Here is an 18,362-nt window from a genome sequence, read left to right on the forward strand (position 1 = left end):
GTCAGCAGCGCCGGTCAGGGCGCAGGCCCCGGGGCGACCCCGAGACAGCTACCCATCCGCGTGTCGCCTTTTCCCAAAGGGACGGGGCAGGGGGGCGTTTACTCCCCCTCGGCTCAGGGGTCACAGAGAAACAGACCCACTCAGGTTTAAATGTCCTCATTTTGAAAAGAAACTTTGTATTCTGAGCTGATTTCAAATTTGCATAGAAAGTGGGTTCTGGGGGGCTCAACCCTGGCAGACACCCCCTATCCCCGCCCCCCACCCCGGAGCTGACGGCCGTGTCCTCACAGCGCATCAGCACGGCCACCGGCGACGGCAAGCACTACTGCTACCCTCACTTCACGTGCGCCGTGGACACGGAGAACATCCGCCGCGTCTTCAACGACTGCAGGGACATCATCCAGCGGATGCACCTCAAGCAGTACGAGCTCCTGTGAGCCCCCCGCCCCCCGCTGCCCCGCCCCCGCCCCGCCCATCCCAGGCTCGCCAGGCACAACTCAAGGAGTCCTGTTCATCCGCCCTGGGGCTGTCTGCGGGGCTCTCATTACCACCGGGCCCCCAGCCACCTCTGTCCCCTCACTCCTCCCCAAACCCTGGTCTGTGTAGGGGTAGGGGCCCCTGACTCGTGGAGAAGTTGGAAGATGGGGAGACACACTAGCTCAGGCCTGACTGAGGATTGCCTTTCTGACCGGATGGGCCCCCGACTCAGGGGAGACCCTGAGCCGCAGTGGGGTTCAGTTCCGTCCCCAGGGGAGGCCAACTTCAGCATTGTTGCTGGAGCCCCTTGACCTTCCACGTGTCAGCAGAAAGCCCCCACTCACTGGGGCCACGTTCCTCCAGTTCACATGAGTCCCATCCACTGTGGTCCCCCAGACTCCACTGCTGTGGCAGAGCCTCCTTTAATAGGTTCTTCCTGTTGCTGTTTTATTGCTGGTTTATTACACTGTACAGACCACAAGATGTAATATTATTTTGATAACTAACTACTCAAGGAAAATCCCTATAGATCTTTGTGCCTTGACTGTGGCTGTCCCTGTAAAGAAACGCGTTTCTGTTGTGCTGAACAGTCATCCTCATCACTGCACTTGCTTTGAGGAAGAGAACAAATGGTGTATGTAGAGTTTAGGGGTTTATTAGGCTGGTACTCTTTATAATACTCATTGATCAATAGATATGTGTATATACGTTTATATAAATATTTGTAAGTGACACACAGTAATCCTCCACCTCTCACAGAATGCCATGCCCACAAGCCTCTTTCAGGGAACCAGGGACATGTTTCTATCCAAAAAACATGTTTCTCCATTATCTGGCTATTTAAAGACTTTTTCAAGGCCACCTGTTCCCTTAGTCAAAGTTTCTGAACTACTTCCTTGAGCACAGGTCCCATCATAAATAGCAAGGAAAATACAAGGGTTTCAGGCTGTGTCTGGCCTGGGGGGAGTCAAAGGACAGACTTTGATTTGCCTTTTGAAGAAGAAACACAACAAAACCTTTATTTGAAACACGAATACAGCTGTTCCTCAACCCTGAAAGATCAGCAAATGCAGCCTTGTGAGCGCCATCGAGCACAAGACCTCAAAAGCCAGCCTCATCTGTCCACCACCCTGAGGCTGGTGCTCTCAGGTCAAGGATAACCTGTTAAACTGTCTGAGGTCATATCCTAACAACATGGATGCCGACATTAACTTCCATTTCGTCTTTATGGTCTTTAATGTTTTAAAGTTTACTCTCTAAAGCAGCATCTTACTATCTTTTGTAAACTCATCCACATTTACACGCTAGTTTTCCATGAAATAAAGGATGACAGCTTTACATACAGTGCACCATCACATATTTTGAATCATTATCACTGAATTTGGGCTCCTGCCATCCTTGATCGTTCCATTAAACTCAGATGAACAGAGACTTACAAAGGGGAAACAATCTTCAGTTTCCATTGCATTTTCACAGTACAACATGAAGAGAATCTTAAGAGCTACAGCCCCAATATATACCCAAAAGAATAAAACTGTATTTTTATATGAATTATAATTCAACAATTCCCCTGTAACTAAACTTCCTATTTAGATAAGTCTGATTGAAGAGCTAGATTCTCTAAAACACACACACACACAGATTATATGAGGCTTAAAATTACCACGGCATATTTATTTTAAATACCAAAAGCCTCTTCCTGGTCCATTTTTTCGACTTTCTACTGACAGGCATTCAATTCAGATTTAACAGCTTGGAGAGGAAATTACACTCATCTAAAAATCTGATTCCATTAATTTAGCACAGAAATAAAGAAGTCTGTGAGAACAATATATTCTTGCTTGTACCATCTGTATTTTATTTTAAGCACACGACTTTATAAAACAGAAACTTGAGAACATTCACAGGAGGACAGACGCAGACCCCACATATGCGTACAGCTGGCCCTCTGTCCTGGGGAAGAGTCCTGGGGAAGGGAGGCTGTCCACTGCATGCCAGTGATCACACGCAGCTTCTGCACACTGTACAGAGTCTCTGATAACACACACACTTGATAAACAAGCAAACAGACCCGATATAGAGACAGGTCCCATTTTTGCAGCTTGGGAACAGCACTGATCCTGCAGGGCCTGACACAAGTGATCCGGAACCCAGGAGCGGTGCTCATGGCCCACTGTAGTCTCAATGTCCATGAGCACCCCCCAAAGTTTATTTTCTTCGGCTTTGGGACACTACTGCTAAGAGCAAAAGTCTGCTGCTACTCACATGGTCTTAAATTTTCTGAGCACCCTCTGACCAAAATGAAAAGGTGCAGACACAAGCCCAGTGGGGATTAACGTGATGAGCATGAGGCACCCAGCTGCCACACAGTACGTGGTCAGAACCATGTCCTCACACGGCAGGTAGCACTTGGCAAGGGCGTAGTCCATGGGCGTGATGCTGCCCTGGGGAGAAAGCAAGACCATCACTGCATGGATGGCACCAACCCGCAGACAAGACCAAGGGAGTGAGCCGCTGGGCCCGATGAAACTGAGACCAAGGACACTGCAGGCCACACTGCCCCCATCCCACATGCTGGGTCTCGGGGGCTGAGTGCACATGGCCCGGGAGCTAATCCTGCACTGAATCGAGCACCTAATACAGGGTGGGGAGGTCCTCTAAACCCAGAGGCCATGCAGGAGAGGATTCAGAAAGGCCTGGAGACTTAGATCAGTGGTCATCCAGGAAAAAACAGGACACGGCTGTTTTTCATGCCACTTGATGCTGAAGTAAGCAACCTATCACCTAGAAATGCATGTGTGGGGGGCATTTCAATGGACTTTTTTTTTTTTTTTTGGTAGACATTTTTGCTGTGTGGAATGACAGTGGGGAACATTCATTTACTGTGAATTTGAAAGCAGAAGGTTTTCCCCATCCTGTTATTAAGTAAAAACTCCTGATATGAAAGCACTATAACCTGGACATGGACTTAGGGCTCAAAGAAAGGAGCTGAAGCTTTAGGTCGTCACTAACGTCCCTGACAAACGTGCAAGACCTGCAGCATCTGTCTGTCAGCACAAATAGGCGTGTGTGGAAAATAAGACAGGATGACCCTGTCTCCTTAGAAAATAGAAGGCAGAGCTCCCGGGGCACTGCTGTCCTTGCCGGACGAGACACTGTGAGATGGTCCCCTCACCACCCCACCAGAAACAACTGTCCCCAAGAGAGGGGTTCACACTGCTGGGTGTGCTGGGAGGGGTGTGGTTACAGCTTCTGTATGTTTTCACAGATTGCGGCAATTCATGCTGCAATTCAGTAGGTGATCACTGTGCTGATTTAAATACTGTGGAAGCTTTGAGACGAAAATAAACATTCACATACCATGATGAAACTGGGGTTGTTTCTGTTCCTCCAACTGAAAGATGGCACACTGACCTCCAGGACGCCTGCCCTGTGCTGGACCTCGCAGGCGCTGTGCGTGTGGCCGCTGAGGATCAGGCGCGGCCGCAGCCACCACAGCAGCTGTGGTGGGAGTGGAGGCAGTGAGAGGTCGCCGGGGCCTGGGACACACACACCCCCAGCAGCTCCCTCCGCCCTCAAGTCATTCAGTCTTTTCAGACTCCGTCAAAAGTAAGCCCAGGCTCTCAGGGAGAATCTATTTTTCCATCCCAGATTGTATGGTTTTAATTATTATATTTTCTTTTTTATAAATATTTTAATAAATCCATTTCACAAATGTATATTTTGTTTTATATATTATATACACCATACAGTATATAAATATTGGTGTGTATATATTTAGGAAGGACATTCTAATTAAGTTTTAAGACTCTACTCTTTAGTTTCATTCACTGTCCTGGATACATGTTGGTGGGAAACAGAATAAACAAGAGCTGAGACTATCATCACTCAGATCTTAGGAGTGGGTTTCCTAGGGCGGAAGATGAAACACCTGTGTAAGCGCCACCTGCCCCACCCTGCATCCCTGCATCCCCACATCCCCGCACACCTTCCGCGAGACCTCCCAGGACAGCACGTCATAGCGCTCCTTGAAGGGGGTGTACTTCTCGTCAGGGGGTGCTGCGTCCTCCCCGGAGCAGTTGGCATCATTTCTCCGGTAAAGCGGGAAGTGCTGTCGAGACCAGAGAGGGGTCAGGGGACCGTGAGACCCAGCGCTTCCCCCACACACTCGCAGGCCACCGAGTGGGGTCCCTCCCCTCACCTGTAGCAGGATGGGGGCCGAGGCCGGCAGCCGCTGCCTGTCTCCACACCCACGGGGGCTATGCTCCTACAGGTCAGAGGCCAGGCTCTTCACTCACTGGACACTGGATGGTGGGAGGGAGGGGGAAGCGGGGATGGCCGTGCTCCTAGAGTGGGGCAGGGGTTGAGGGGTGTCTTACCTCCCGAGAGCAGTTCAGCCAGTGAGAGATTTCCAGGAGCTCAGCCTCTGCCCTGGAGCAGATGTCACAGCCGTCCCCTTCCAGTGCAACACTGTTGACCATCACGAAACTGCGGAGAGACAGGAGGTCAAGCCATGGGCACTGGTGCTGTCTGTGGGCCCCTGTGCTCTGGGACCCGGAAGCTGCACCCCACAGAGAAGAGATTCCAGTCCTGTTGCACTGTGCATGCAGGTGCAGATGATGCTAAGAGGACAAGACAGCATCTCTGGGAGTCAAATCCAAGACAGGAAAGGCTTTTCCACCCTGAACTAGTAAGAGGCCCCAGGTGACCACTACACTCAGCACCTGACCTTGTGTCCCTGGGCCTGGGATGTAAAGTGGGGAGATGACAGCCACCCACAGCCCTGGCTTCCTGTGGGGGTGACGTGGAATAAGACATCAGAGCAGAGCCTAAGCAGACCGGGTGGGGTGGGGGTGGGGGGTAGGCGGGGAGAGGGGCCTGCAAAGCTAACTGGGCCAAGGAGCCCAAACCCAGATGACATCAGGCCAGCTGAGGTGCCCTGGCACCTCCTCCCTCAGGGACATCGTCACAGACCCGTTAAATGTGCCATCGTGTCCTGCACACATGTCCACTGGCCACAAAGAGGTGCCTGGCGTCTAAAGAATTCAGAAGCCAGGAGTCGATTAACCCCATGATCTGGAAGACAATCATTGTGTTTACACTTTAAGTCACATTCTAGGGGTCTTCGTTAAGAATTCACAGATAATACTCACTTAATTCCTTTCCAAGAAAACAGCCTTTCAGGGTTGAAAACTTTCTCAAATCGTTTTATTCTGTATGTGTCCATCCTACATTCAATTGTGAAAAGAAATGTTTTTCAGAACAAGTCATTCTTAAAACATCCTAAGAATTATCAAGAACACAGGAAAAATAACATCCAGGACCTGAAGGCCCAACCAGCATGTTGGTTCTGAGCTCCCACTTGCCCTGGGTAAGCAGGGTGCTGCCACCACTGTCCAACCTGGGGCCTAGAGTCCGAAGTCTGGGGCCCAGGGTGATCAACTTCATCCCCAGAGCTCCAGCTCCCTCACTGGTAGAGTGGGTAAAGCAATAAAAAAAACAGGTAAAGAAAGAGATTGAATGTATGGAAGCGCTGTGCTCACAACAGGCCGGCGCCATGTAAACATCAGCTATTAAAGCCCAAACCGTCTTGTTTTCTGATTCCCAAAGAAAACTGGTCACAAAACATTAAGTTCAAGTGAGAACCACTCTGAGGCACATTCAGCTAGGTGGTAGGGCTGGTGAGTGATGTGCAGGAGCCCCCAGAACCTGACCCCACAGGCAAGGCCCCCCTGGGCTGGGCAGGGGGAAGGCGCCTCCGCTGACCACTCACTGGTAGTGGAAGCCGATGTCGTGGTTGCCAGCCACGGCCCGCAGCTGCACGTGGGGCGGGTGTCGGAACACCTTCCAGAAGCGCCCCACATCGTCCGCCCAGGCCTGCAGAGAGAAGCACACAGTTCAGCCCAGGGAACCACCCTGTCAGGTTGTAGGGTGGGAAGGTCACTCCTTGCCGGGATGAGACGTCCATAAAGCCAATGTGCAGTATTTCTACCATTCTTTTCCCAAGGCTAACCTAAGTATTTAACCTGGTGCCAAGTTTGATGAAACAGTTTATCTCCCCAAACCATCCTCTTCACACACCCGCTACTTCAATGTCGCCTGACAGCCACGCATGAACCCCAGGCTGAGGATCCCCTCAGATCAGGACATGTCCTAAAAATGGCTGCAGAAACATCCAGCTCAGGGTGGGCCCCCCTGGAATGAGGACCAGTGCCTCCCTCAGGGTTATGCTCCCTGGGGCTGGGTAGGGGGCTGGGGACCGACAAGATGTGTGGGAAAGAGAGAAACCAAAAGGTCTTTCCAGGCTTTTCTGACTTTACTATTTAAGCCTGAGATGATGTTTCAGTCCTTATTTTTATTAAGCCTAAAAAACTGGACAAACACGCTAGGCTGGATGATACCTAGCTGAACAGTAGTCAAATTTGTCCTAAAGTCTTAAATTTGGCCCAACCTATGGAAATAAACTGGACAGATTCCTTCAGTACTTTACAAAGACTTTAACAAATAATACTTAGAGTTAGAATAACATAAAATTAGAAAAATATAACATGTTCCCCTTAATTTTCTAAAGCAGCATTTATATCCAAGCTCACTCTACAACCAGTTGCTTTTTACACACAGCGTTTCCATGGTTTCACAATTAGTTCTGGACTAGATGAAACCAATGACTCGGGGCAGAAGGAGAAGGGGGCAACAGAGGATGAGATGGTTGGATGGCATCACCGACTCAATGGACATGAGTTTGATCAAACTGTGGGAGATGGTGAAGGACAGGGAAACATAATGTGCTGCAGTCCATGGGTCGCAGAGAGTCAGGCAAAACTTAGTGATGGAAGAACAACAACCAACACTGCAACCCCACAAACGGGTTCCCATCAGATCTGGACTTTCTTTGTACACCATTTGAAGTGTCCCAGTAAATTTCAATTAATTTTAAAAAAATATCTTCCAAAACCATCTGGAAGATATTTTTTAAAATTAATTGAAATTTTTTTTCAAGTATCTTCCAAAACTATCAGGCTTCCCTGATAGCTCAGCTGGTAAAGAATCCACCTGCAATGAAGGAGACCGTGTTCAATTCCTGGGTTGGGAAGATCCACTGGAGAAGGGATAGGCTACCCACTCCAGTGTTCTTGGGCTTCCTTTGTGGCTCAGCTGGTAAAGAATCTGCCTGCAATGTGGGAGACCTGGGTTCAATCCCTGGGTTGAGAAGATCCCCTGGAGAAGGGAAAGGCAACCCACTCCAGTATTGTGGCCTGGAGAATTTCATGACTGTATAGTCCATGGGGTTGCAAAGAGTCAGACATGACTGAGCAACTTTCACTTTCACTTTTCAAACCATCAGTGACTGAACATTTTTAACTAAGCAGCAAGAATGGTGCTTTTCTTTCCCCCATTAATCCCAAGAATGCAGTAAGCCAAGCGTTCTGCCAGCCAAGGTGAGAAGAGCCTTGCCCTCTGGTTCCTGGAAAGCTCACAGCACCTGGTCTCACCCCTGAGGGCAGAGAGACCTCCCACCAGCAACCCCCCACCTCCCTTAGAAGAAGACCATGACCTCATAGGCAGCCCAGCCTCATAAGTGTTAAACCACACTTCAGCATGCATCCTGAACTCTGGGGACGACCCAGACGCTTCCCTCCTGCGGACCTTCCCTTCCGAGAGGGTCGTGGGAAGCATCTGCCAACCTTCACAGACTTCTCTTACATAAACAGGACCCAGAACTGGCGGGGACATGGAGCCTACGACTGTGGACACTGGAGCCCCAGCGCCAAGCGCCAGGACTCCGCACGCTCTGGGCTCCCTGAACCTCAGTGCAGCCCCAGGCATTGGGGCGCATGCCCACCTCGGGGGAGCTCCACTTCCCCTCATCAAAGATGTCCCCCAGGATGAAGACAACTTCCGGCTGCAGCAGCCATACCGCTGTCTGGAAGGCTCGCTCCATCTGCCACTCCCTGGAGGCCAAGAGGAAAGGAGGGGTGGTGTGTTCCGGTTCTTGTCTACCTCACACCTCCCGGGGTTTAAAGCTCTGAGAGGAAATACAGTAGCCCTGCCTTCATCTGTCTGGCCTCCCCAACCCCCGCCCTGGGATGTCCCGGTGCCCTAGGACGCTCCACCCACCCCAGGAGTGAAGGCTTATTCAGGGAGGCACAAGTGCAGCCAGGGTGACAAAAGGGGTCAGAGACAGGGCCACCGGGGCAAGAGGTGCCCCCATCAACCCTCTGGTGGCGTCACCCACAAAGGTCAAAGGGTGGAAGTGACCCAGTGCCCACGAGCCCTTGAGGTGGTGGAGACAGAAATACATGGGGGACCGTGAGACCCCACCTGTGGGAAGAGGCCTACAGACCTGCAGAAAACTGAATTTGGCCCAACTTACCTCCGTAATTTGTCCAGCCAGTGGCCTCTTACGGCCCCAAGCAGGTGGGTGTCAGCCAAGAACATGGCCCTGAGCACAGGCTCAGGGGCCTTGGGGGCCCCAAGGGTGCCGGCACCTTCAGGGGTTTTCAGCTCGGGCCAGCTGCACCGGAAGATAACGAGGTAGTAGATCAGAAATTCACAGAAGAGAAGCACGGCCAAGATGGCAGCCGAGAGCTTCAGCAGCAAGAAGCCCCTTGTCTTCAGCAAACGGAGGCACTGCCCCCTGGCCCCTAGCTGGCTTGAGGCCATATCCCTGCCCAGGGGTGCTGGCAGCCAGAGACTTTCCACGAGGAAGCCAGGCTTCTGGCCCGGTGTGGTGGTGTCCGCGTCTCCGCTGTGTACCTGCAGGGAAGAGAAGGACCAGGTTATGTGTCTCCCTTGAGGAGCCACCGTCAGGCACCACCACTAAGAACCAATGACTTCCAGAGCCTGTAACCTTCCCAGACCCACTGCCCTGTACTTTCACAAGGACAACCTGTCATGGCTCCATACGAGGTCTCTACATCTGCAAGGGCCAGAGGAGCTATTAGAATGGTTCTCCCAACAAGATGACAGTTTCATCACTATTTTAATGACATTTGGTTTCCCTGGTGGCTCAGACGGTAAAGACTCCACCTGCAATGCAAGAGACCTGGGTTCCATCCCTGGATTGGGAAGATCCCCTGGAGAAGGGAATCACAACCCACTCTAGTATTCTTGCCTAGAGAATTCCATGGATAGAGGAGCCTTGCAGGCTACAGTCCACAAGGTCGCAGAGTCAGACAGGACTGCACGACAAAACTCATTTGATGAAAAGGTGTTTGTTAAGGTCAGAGAAAAAAAACAGGAAAAGTCAACAATTAACAAGTAAGTGCCAATTCCAGGATTCCCCACCACCCACCTCCACAAAAATCAACAGGCTATATGTAGGCCCCTCTAGGGTGTTGCCTTTGGTGTGAATTCACCACTTCTCTACACAGGTTTTCCACAAAAGAAGTGGATGTTCACAGGCGAGGTGCCCCCTCGCTGGCTCAGAGTCGGGGTTGGACAGAGCCACAGCCATGAATTCTGTGTTAGGATTACACACATGTCCACAAACATGATTTTTCACCTGCACATCAGCCTTACACTCTGGGTGACCCTCCTTCATGAAACATTCATGTGCAGTGGTTTCTCTTCAGGAGCCTTTCAAACATTAAGATTCGCCTTCATTGTAGATGAGCTTTGTATCCACTTTTGACACATCTGAAGTGAAGGCCAACACAAGGGGGCCTCCGAGAGCCAGTCCTCCATGGAAGGGTCCTACACTGATGGTCAAGACAAGGATCCTGCACGTGGTGACCTGGGGGCCACAGAGAGCTCAGACACGGGAGACGCCCCAGAAGCCTGGGGGTGGGGGAGGGGTGGGCTGTGGAGACACTGACCATGGGTCCTAACTGAGCCAATAAATGCAGAAAACCCTTTCTGGAGGAGGCGATTTTCCAGGATGATCTAGGAACCTGCATCTGGTTGACACCAAAGGGACCAGGACACATTGTTTTAGGGCCTAAAACAATCTCCGCTAAGTCCAGCTTGCAGAACAGTCCCCCTGCACCAGTAAAAGCCCAGATTGCTCCACAGCAGTGCTCATAACACACAACCACCAAGACACAGAAAACTGTACAACTTCACCTAAAAACAAACAGGGCAGCCAACAGGAATTTGCTGTACGTCTCAGGAAACTCAAACAGAGGCTCTGTATCAACCTAGAGGGGTGGGATGGGGAGAGAGATGGAAGGAATGTTCAAAAGGGAGGGGATATATGTACATCTATGGCTGATTCATGCTGAGGTTTGACAGAAAACAACAAAATTCTGTAAAGCAATTATCCCTCAATTAAAAAATAAATTAATTAAAAAAAAAAACATGGCAAAGAAAAAATAAATGAAAGGCATCTGCTCTCACTGCCCATCTTCTCTCAAAAGGCCTAGAATATCCTACAATCCTGAAAGCTAAGGCCCAGCAGCAGCTGAAACTTGCAACTACCTGATGTCCCGCAAGAACTAGGAGGGAGGGAGCCTATCCCTGTGGCCTCTGCTCTGATGCTTCCTAGCTTCCCAGTGAGGAAGCCTGAAAGACAAGTTGAGTGGCTCCTCCACGCCCACTGCTCCGTCATGGAATCCTGCTCCCGGCAGGCGTGGTGGGGACAGAGACCTTGGAGTACAGAGAGGCGACACCCCAGCTGCTCAGCTGGGCAGTGGACACAAGAGCGGGGTGGGACACAGGAAACGGGGGGACACAGTAGTAGGGGGGACAGGAGTGGGGGGGACACAGGAGTCGGGGGACAGGAGCAGGAGGACACAGGGTTTACCACTGGGCACCACCCACCGCTGTCAGCTTAGATAAGGGCCCAGGGCCCTGCCCTTCCCCAGGCTCCCTGTTCTCTCCTCCATAAAGAGCCCTTCAGCCAGAGGACCTAGAGGAAAGGAGGGAGAAAAGGAGGGAGGGGCAGTAGGCCAGCCTGCTGGTACTGAGACATGTCTTTTCAAGAACACCCTAAGGCCACGTGACCCTGCTACAGTGTGATCACTGAAAAATACACAGAACTCCCCATAAGAGTGAAACCATATTTGACAACTTCTGACACAGAATCCTTCCAACAGAATTCCTTTTCCTCAAATCCTGGAAACGGCTCTTCCTCCTTCCAAAACTCACTGTATTTTCCATCAAAGTCGAGTTCCCCTCACGGTCTTCAACATCAGCCACAGCTCACCCTCTTCACCTTCTGAAGTGAAGGCAGTGTTTCCAGGGCTGATGGGGTAGTAGAACGGGGCTGGGCTCAACTCCAAACCCCACACTAGGGGCTCGGACGTCACTCCCACCACAGCTGCTTCTGACAGCTCCCTGCTCTCACGGAGCTTACAGTCAGCCTCACCACCTCCTGGCCCAGCTGGAAGGAACCTGTGGCCATGGATGCCCAGTCACTGCCCTGCGGCCTTCAGTGCTGGAAAGAGCAAGACCGAGCGGTCTTCAAGTCCTCTTCGTGCTTCACCCTCCACCACACAGAGAGAGCTGCACTGACCTGTGAGAACTGACTGCAGCTCCGCTTGGGGTCCTCAGTGAGTCTCTGACCCCCTGGGCCTCACAGGGTCACAGCACCCACACCCCACTGCTGCTTCAGACACTGACGGAATGTTCACAAAAGTGTTTTTTTTTTTTTAAAAAAAAAAAAAAGACTTTCTATTGTTGATGGGAAAATTAACCAACAGTTCGTCCAAGAAAGAAATGGAGAATTTTATTGGAGCCAGCCTGGGAGTCAGTCTTTTGCTTCTAAGCAAGGGGTCATGCATCAAATGTCTCATTGACAGTTTGAACAATGCAGACCTGCACGTACAACTGGTGGGTGGTGGGTCACCAGGCCCCCTAAAGGAGGCGAAGGAAGCCCAGTCTCTCAGGAGGGCTGGTCAGTGCAGGTGCAGAGTGTGCACTAAAGCGGGGAGGAGGCCCAAATGGGCAGAGAAAATTTTTATTTTGAGGTTTTCCTCATCTTGCCATCAAATATGAATTTTATTTCATTCCCATGAGGCAGGCTTATCAGAATGAGATAAGAGTCAGGCTCACACCCTAAGGGAGTCCCTCCAGCTTGGTAAGAGGAACCAGCGGGTCCAGGGAAAGGCCAGTGACCGGAGGGCCTAGGAGCTGTGGCCGCAGGGCTGACCCCACTTTTCCACCATTCACTGCATAGCGCTTCTCACGTTTCACACCTGAAGCCCCAGATCCTTGACTCACTGAAAGTAAACCTCGTACGTAACAAAACCAATGACGTAAGATCCTCACAGAGGTTCAGGAACCAATAACTGAAGCTGCCCACCTGGCCAGGCAGAACAGTGACCACCTGTATGAATTATCTCACAACAGAAGGTACCGATAAGGATAAGGAAGAATTTGGGAGGGGCCAAAAGGAGGGAGGAGATGCCAGCCCATAATACATTCCAACCTCCCAGAAGCCCTTGAGCTGAGATGAGCCTTGTCTGAGATGCCCTCAGCGTCGGGAATTGGACTTAACATGGGCCAAACAAGGTGACTGTCCACTGATGACCCAGAAAACCAACCCATCACCATAAACCCTGAGACTGGGAGCACACGGCGGAGCAGGTCTCCTGGGTTCCCTGACTCCACTGTCCTCCCGCCAGGTGACCCTTCCCAGTAAAGCCTTCTGCTTCATCAGTATCTGCTTCATCAGTATCTGCTTCATCAGCCTTCATCACAGCCTCAGGGCATAAGCCTGACTCTTACTGTCTCCTCAGACAATTCACTTCTGAGTGTTAGATAAGAGCCCATCCTCAGGCCTGTGAAGGGTCCCCCTTCTGTAACACAGCCACTACTGTGTTACTTAACCACGAAGTACTACCATCCCCTTTACGTCCAGGCGCTCAGAGACGAATGCAGAGAAAATATGTCCTTTTCTAGACTAACCTGGTTGGTGGGGATGTCTGGTCCCTCCTCAGAGCTGCCTGGGCCCAGATGCCACTGACCCCTCCTGTCTACTTGACAAACATGTGGAAAAGACGTGCTTATCCATCTGTATCACGTCTGTAAAAGGAGGAAGAGGGAGGTTAGGATAAAGGCTATATTCTGTGTGTTGCCTTCTCGTGATAAATGATAAATCATTCTGTCAATATTAGGTTTCCTTTGAGTTAGCAGGTTTGGGCTCAAAAGGCAAAATTAATAAAATGTTATTCTTTTCTGTCTCCATGTTCAATTTGTCAGTTTTACTAAGCTCATCAAATTTAACCCAGCAGGAGAGCCATACAGGCTGCCATACAGGCTCCCACTACTGGGAAAACAGTATGGTGGCTCCCCAAAAAAATTACAAGTAGAACTACCATATGATTCAGCAAACACACTTCTGGGTACACAGTGGCTTTCAGTATATTCACATCGTTCTGCAAACATCACCTCCATCCATTTCCAGATGGAAACTCCACATCCATTAAGTAATAACTCTTAAGACACGCACATGTCCTGAAAGCAGAGACTCAGATATGTTTACCCCATGTTCACAGTAGCACAGTTCACAAGAGCCAAAATGTGGAAGCTACCCAAGGGTCCAGTGACAGACGAATCATGGATAAACAAAATGTTGCATAAACTTGTAATCATTAATGGAGTATCATTCAGCCCTTAAAAAAGGAAAGAAATTCTGACCCAGACCATAACGTGGATGAGCCCTGAGGATAGTATGCTGAGAGAAATAAGCCAGTCACAAACAACAAACGCTTCATGAGGGCCAGGTACATGAGGGCCCTACAGCAGTCAGTCCCATAGATACAGAAGTGGGACAGTGGATGCCAGGGCACGGGATGGGGAGGACGGAGAGTTATTACTTAATGGATGTGGAGTTTCTATCTGGGAAGAGGAAAAAGCTCTGGAAATGGATGGAGTAATGGTTGCAGAACAATGTGAATGTACTAAAAGCCACTGAACTGTACACTTAAAAATGGTAAAACTTAGGAGATACCAGACCACCTGATCTGCCTCTTGAGAAATCTGTATGCAGGCCAAGAAGCAACAGTTAGAACTGGACATGGAACAATGGACTGGTTCCAAATCTAGAAGTGAGTATTTCAAAGCTGTATATTGTCACCCTTATTTATATGCAGAGTACATCATGAAAAATGCTGGACTAAACGAAGTACAAGCTGGAATCAAGATTGCAAGGAGAAATATCAATAACCTCAGATATGCAGATGACACCACCCTTATGGCAGAAAGCGAAGAGCTAAAGAGCCTCTTGATGAAAGTGAAAGAGGAGAGTGAAAAAGTTGGCTTAAAACATTCAGAAAAGTAAGATCATGGCATCTGGTCCTATCATTTCATGGCAAATAGATGGGCAAATGGTGGAAACAGTAAGACACTTTATTTTTGGGGCTCCAAATCACTACAGATGGTGACTCCAGCCATGAAATTAAAAGACGCTTGCTCCTTAGAAGAAAAGTTATGACCAACCTAGACAGTATATTAAAAAGCAGAGACATTACTTTGCCAACAAAGGTCCATCTAGTCAAAGCTATGGTTTTTCCAGTAGTCATGTATGGATGTAAGAGTTGGACTATAAAGAAAGCTGAGCACCAAAGAATTGATGCCTTTGAACTGTGGTGTTGGGGAAGACTCTTGAGAGTCCCCTGGACTGCAAGGAGATCCAACCAGTCCATCCTAAAGGAAATCAGTCCTGAATATTCACTGGAAGGACTGACGTTGAAGCTGAAACTCCAATACTTTGGCTACCTGATGGGAAGAACCGACTCCTTTGAAAAGACCCTGATGCTGGGAAAAATTGAAGGTGGGAGAAGAAGGGGAGCATAGAGGATGAGATGGCCGGTTAGATGGCATCATTGACTCAATGGACATGAGTTTGAGTAAGCTCCGGGAGTTGGTGATGGACAGAGAGGCCTGGCACGCTGCAGTCCATGGGGCCGCAAAGAGTCAGACACCACCGAGCAACTGAACTGAACTGATGGAGGTGTTGCACAATTTTTTTTAAAAGAAGACAAACGCATGCACACAGAGGAGCCTATAAGTTAACAATATCCTATAACAAAGGCTTTCTTTCTGATTTAAATTCACTACTTATATATTTAAAAAAAGGAAAAGTCTCCAGAAGTTGGATTTAGGGAATATCACTGAGTCATTTTTCTCATTTCTTTTTTTCTTTTTCATTTTCTCACCTTTTAAAGAATGAAACTCGTTTAAAGGTCGACTTGTGCTTCCCCAAATCAGAGCGCCTTTACCTGAAATAAAATACAAACGTGTGTTTTATGGCTGAATAATCTTTCGTCAAGTATTACTAAAGCGGAAAATGCATCACTTTCTGGAGGGCACAGCGGCTGCCACCCGCCCCCCCCGCCCGCCCCCCCCACCCCGGACACCGAGGAGCCTGAACCAGGAGGGAAGTAAAATGCGCTGATAATCTAACAGCTGATGACCCACATTACGTGACTGGTCAAGAACAGTTACTTAAGTTAAATATTTGCATAAAAAGCGCATATACAACACCGTTCTGTGTGGCCCAACACTCAAGGAGTAGTAGCTGCCGTCCATCACCGGGAGCAGAATATTTCATGCACTGACTAACCTGCGTGGGGGCCGCAGCTCGCAGAGCCGGAACAGCAACGAACGGAAGCACAAAAGCGCGGCGCGCAACCTGCTCCCCGGGCCGATGGGCAGACCCGGGGTCCCGGAGGCCCAGCCCCGCGCCGACCTCGGATCGCGGGCTCCACCGCGCGCTCGGTGCGCCTCCTTCACTCGGCCTCCAAGTGCCGAGACCTGACCACGGCGACACTCTCGCTCGGATCCGGACCCGCAAGCTGCAGGCGTCTGGCTGCTGGCGCGCGGGGCGGGGCCCGAGAGCCGCTGGGGAGCGGGAAGGCGGGGCGCAGGGGCGGGGAGCTCAGAGACAGGGAGTATGGGACATGGGGCGGGGTGTAGAGGCACGGGGGCGGGGCGCGCGGGAGGACCTGGGCTTCCGGCGCACGAGGCTGCACCCGGCGCAGGAGTGGCTGCGAAACCTCCGCAGCTCCCGGGCTTCCTCTCGGCTCTGGCACTCGGCAGCTTTCTGCGTGGTCTGTGTGGCTCAGCGCTTTCAAGAAACAGATGCGGGACAAGTGAAACGACATCACAGTCGCTGTTTATCTGGGGTTTTCCTTCTTAAATTTTTTATAACAGTAAAGCTGGCCATGTTCTCCTTTGTCAAAATGCTCACACATCATGACTTCAAATAATCCGCAAAATGACCCTGTAAATCAAGAGCAAGCATCACTATGTCAAGCAAACAGAAGCTCAGAGCAGTGATTCAGAGTCTTCCAAACAACCAAGTCTGGGCCGATTTTCAAATGTGAACTCAATGAATGTACTGAGATGTAATATGAGAAATCACAGAGAAAGCAGTTAGCAAGATGCCTGGTATATGTAAGCAGTAAGTGGTGCTATTAATTAAAATTTTGTAGTATTTCCAGATATGCCCAGATGAACAATTTTAACATCTCCAGAACACCAACACAACCGGACTCTTCATGATGCAGTTAGGAGGTAGACATCAGTCACCCCAAAGTATTCTCACTGAGAAAGAAAAGGAAAAATATGAAATCTGGCCAAGCCTAGAACTACAAGCCTAAGGAAATACAGGGACCAAACGAAACTGATATGTGACACAGCAGAAAGTGAGCAGTGAACCCAGGGTGTGGTAAGTGTACAGAGCAGATGGCCCACTGTCTTTATTCCACGAACAAGTAGCATCACAGCAGAAGGGAGGAGGATCTGTCTTTGCAAATCAGACAGGAAACAAGGCAGCCAAAGCAGATCATGGCCTGGGTTGGGTCATGAGTGGGACAAACTAGCTTAAAAAAATTTTTTTTTTTGAGATTTGGGGACTTCCCTGGAGGCCCAGTGGTTAGGACTCCACGCTTCTACTTCAGGAGGCAAAGATTTGATCCCTCATCAGGGAATTAAGATCCCACATTCCACCCGCACTGAATAGCAAAAAAAAAAAAAGTAATAAAAGATTGGGAAATTTGGATTTGGAATGGATGTCAGGTGATTGTTACTGTTCAGTAGCTAAGTTGTATCCAACTCTTTGCAACCCCATGAACTACAGCACACCAGGCTCCTCTTTCCTTCACTATCTCCCAGTGTTTGCTCAAATTCATGTCCGTTGAGTCAGTAATGCTATCTCACCATCTCATCTCATTTATCCATTAGGCTCTATGAACTAAATGAGTAGGTAGCAGATTCAAAACCCACAGACAGAGCTCATGGGAAAACAGTCTGACAAGCTGTCCCCATCGACCCCTAGATGTAAGGGGAGTGAGGATGAACCACAGAGCGCTGCAGCCTAGGTGACATCAGTGTGTGTGCAGGTAGAAACAGGAGCACTGAGGAACCTGATGGTCCTGAAGACAGAACCAGCATCAGTTTCCCCAGGAAGTGCAGAGAGAACAGCAGCTGAACACAGGAAGGGTTTTTCCTCCTCTAGGCCTGAAGGGCTGGAGCAATGCTTCTTCCAGGACAAGACCCCACATGGAGGGGGACCCCCTCGGGGAATGAGCACTTGCAGGACTTGAAGAAGAGACAGACAGGAAGGAAGACATGCCGATAACACTGGGCACAAGGGACTTGCAGAAGGCAAGCCCTCACACGTTAGCCTGCGGTTGACAGCGACAGAAGGCATTGCAACAGCTGACGTCAGTTCAGGAATGAGCATCAGGAAAGAAGTGAGGTCAAAAGTCAGCAAAGTTATCAGAAAAAAAAAGAACAAGAAGTAGAATAACATTCTTGCCGACAATGAAAGCATACCACAGGGGTATGCCCACAAAACAGACCAAAGCTGTCACCTACTATTTCAGAACAAACTAAAGACATTTAGAGAGTGAGAGACAATGTGAATCAAAATTAGGAAGAAATAGAAATAAAAGAAAAAATAAAGTCTAAAGGAATGAGAGGAACTAAACATAACC

General features: G+C 49.7%; 2 protein-coding genes across 6 annotated transcripts in view; one reads left to right on the plus strand and one right to left on the minus strand.

Moving 5' to 3' along the window:
* Positions 1–3,847, plus strand: part of GNAL (G protein subunit alpha L) — a 79,745-nt gene extending 75,898 nt beyond the window's left edge. For 2 of the 3 annotated variants that reach the window (XM_019986668.2, XM_070778961.1), the window contains one exon: positions 291–3,847. In XM_019986668.2, the coding sequence (XP_019842227.2) occupies positions 291–437 (147 nt within the window). In that variant the 3' untranslated portion in view covers positions 438–3,847. The remainder of the gene's footprint in view (positions 1–290) is intronic. The other variant, XM_070778960.1, reaches the window with a different exon arrangement.
* On the minus strand, positions 2,312–16,267 carry MPPE1 (metallophosphoesterase 1). 3 transcript variants are annotated; one of them, XM_019986669.2, is made up of 12 exons: positions 15,986–16,267; positions 15,579–15,641; positions 13,327–13,443; positions 8,852–9,234; positions 8,321–8,429; positions 6,251–6,354; positions 5,631–5,705; positions 4,857–4,965; positions 4,679–4,744; positions 4,466–4,588; positions 3,838–3,978; positions 2,312–2,921 (listed from the first exon to the last, which is right to left on the minus strand). In XM_019986669.2, the coding sequence occupies exons 4-12, from the start codon at positions 9,139–9,141 to the stop codon at positions 2,739–2,741; spliced, it is 1,200 nt and encodes a 399-aa protein (XP_019842228.2). In that variant the 5' UTR covers positions 9,142–9,234; positions 13,327–13,443; positions 15,579–15,641; positions 15,986–16,267; the 3' UTR covers positions 2,312–2,738. The 3 variants fall into 3 exon arrangements, with proteins under 3 accessions (XP_019842228.2, XP_019842229.2, XP_019842230.1); XM_019986670.2 differs by lacking the exon at positions 13,327–13,443; XM_019986671.2 differs by lacking the exon at positions 4,679–4,744.
* Between the last annotated feature and the right edge of the window lie 2,095 nt (positions 16,268–18,362).

Source organism: Bos indicus, chromosome 24 (genome assembly GCF_029378745.1).
Source record: "Bos indicus isolate NIAB-ARS_2022 breed Sahiwal x Tharparkar chromosome 24, NIAB-ARS_B.indTharparkar_mat_pri_1.0, whole genome shotgun sequence".
Classification (NCBI taxonomy): Eukaryota; Metazoa; Chordata; class Mammalia; order Artiodactyla; family Bovidae; genus Bos; species Bos indicus.

Excerpts from the sequence above, each read along its gene's own strand:
- MPPE1 (XM_019986670.2), bottom strand. The coding sequence starts at position 9,141 with ATGGCCTCAAGCCAGCTAGGGGCCAGGGGGCAGTGCCTCCGTTTGCTG. Across the intron at positions 8,430-8,851 it reads TGGCTGGACAAATTACGGAG|GGAGTGGCAGATGGAGCGAG; the intron begins GTAAGTTGGGCC and ends CTTGGCCTCCAG. Across the intron at positions 3,979-4,465 it reads CCTGGGAGGTCTCGCGGAAG|CTGCTGTGGTGGCTGCGGCC; the intron begins GTGTGCGGGGAT and ends CTCCCACCACAG.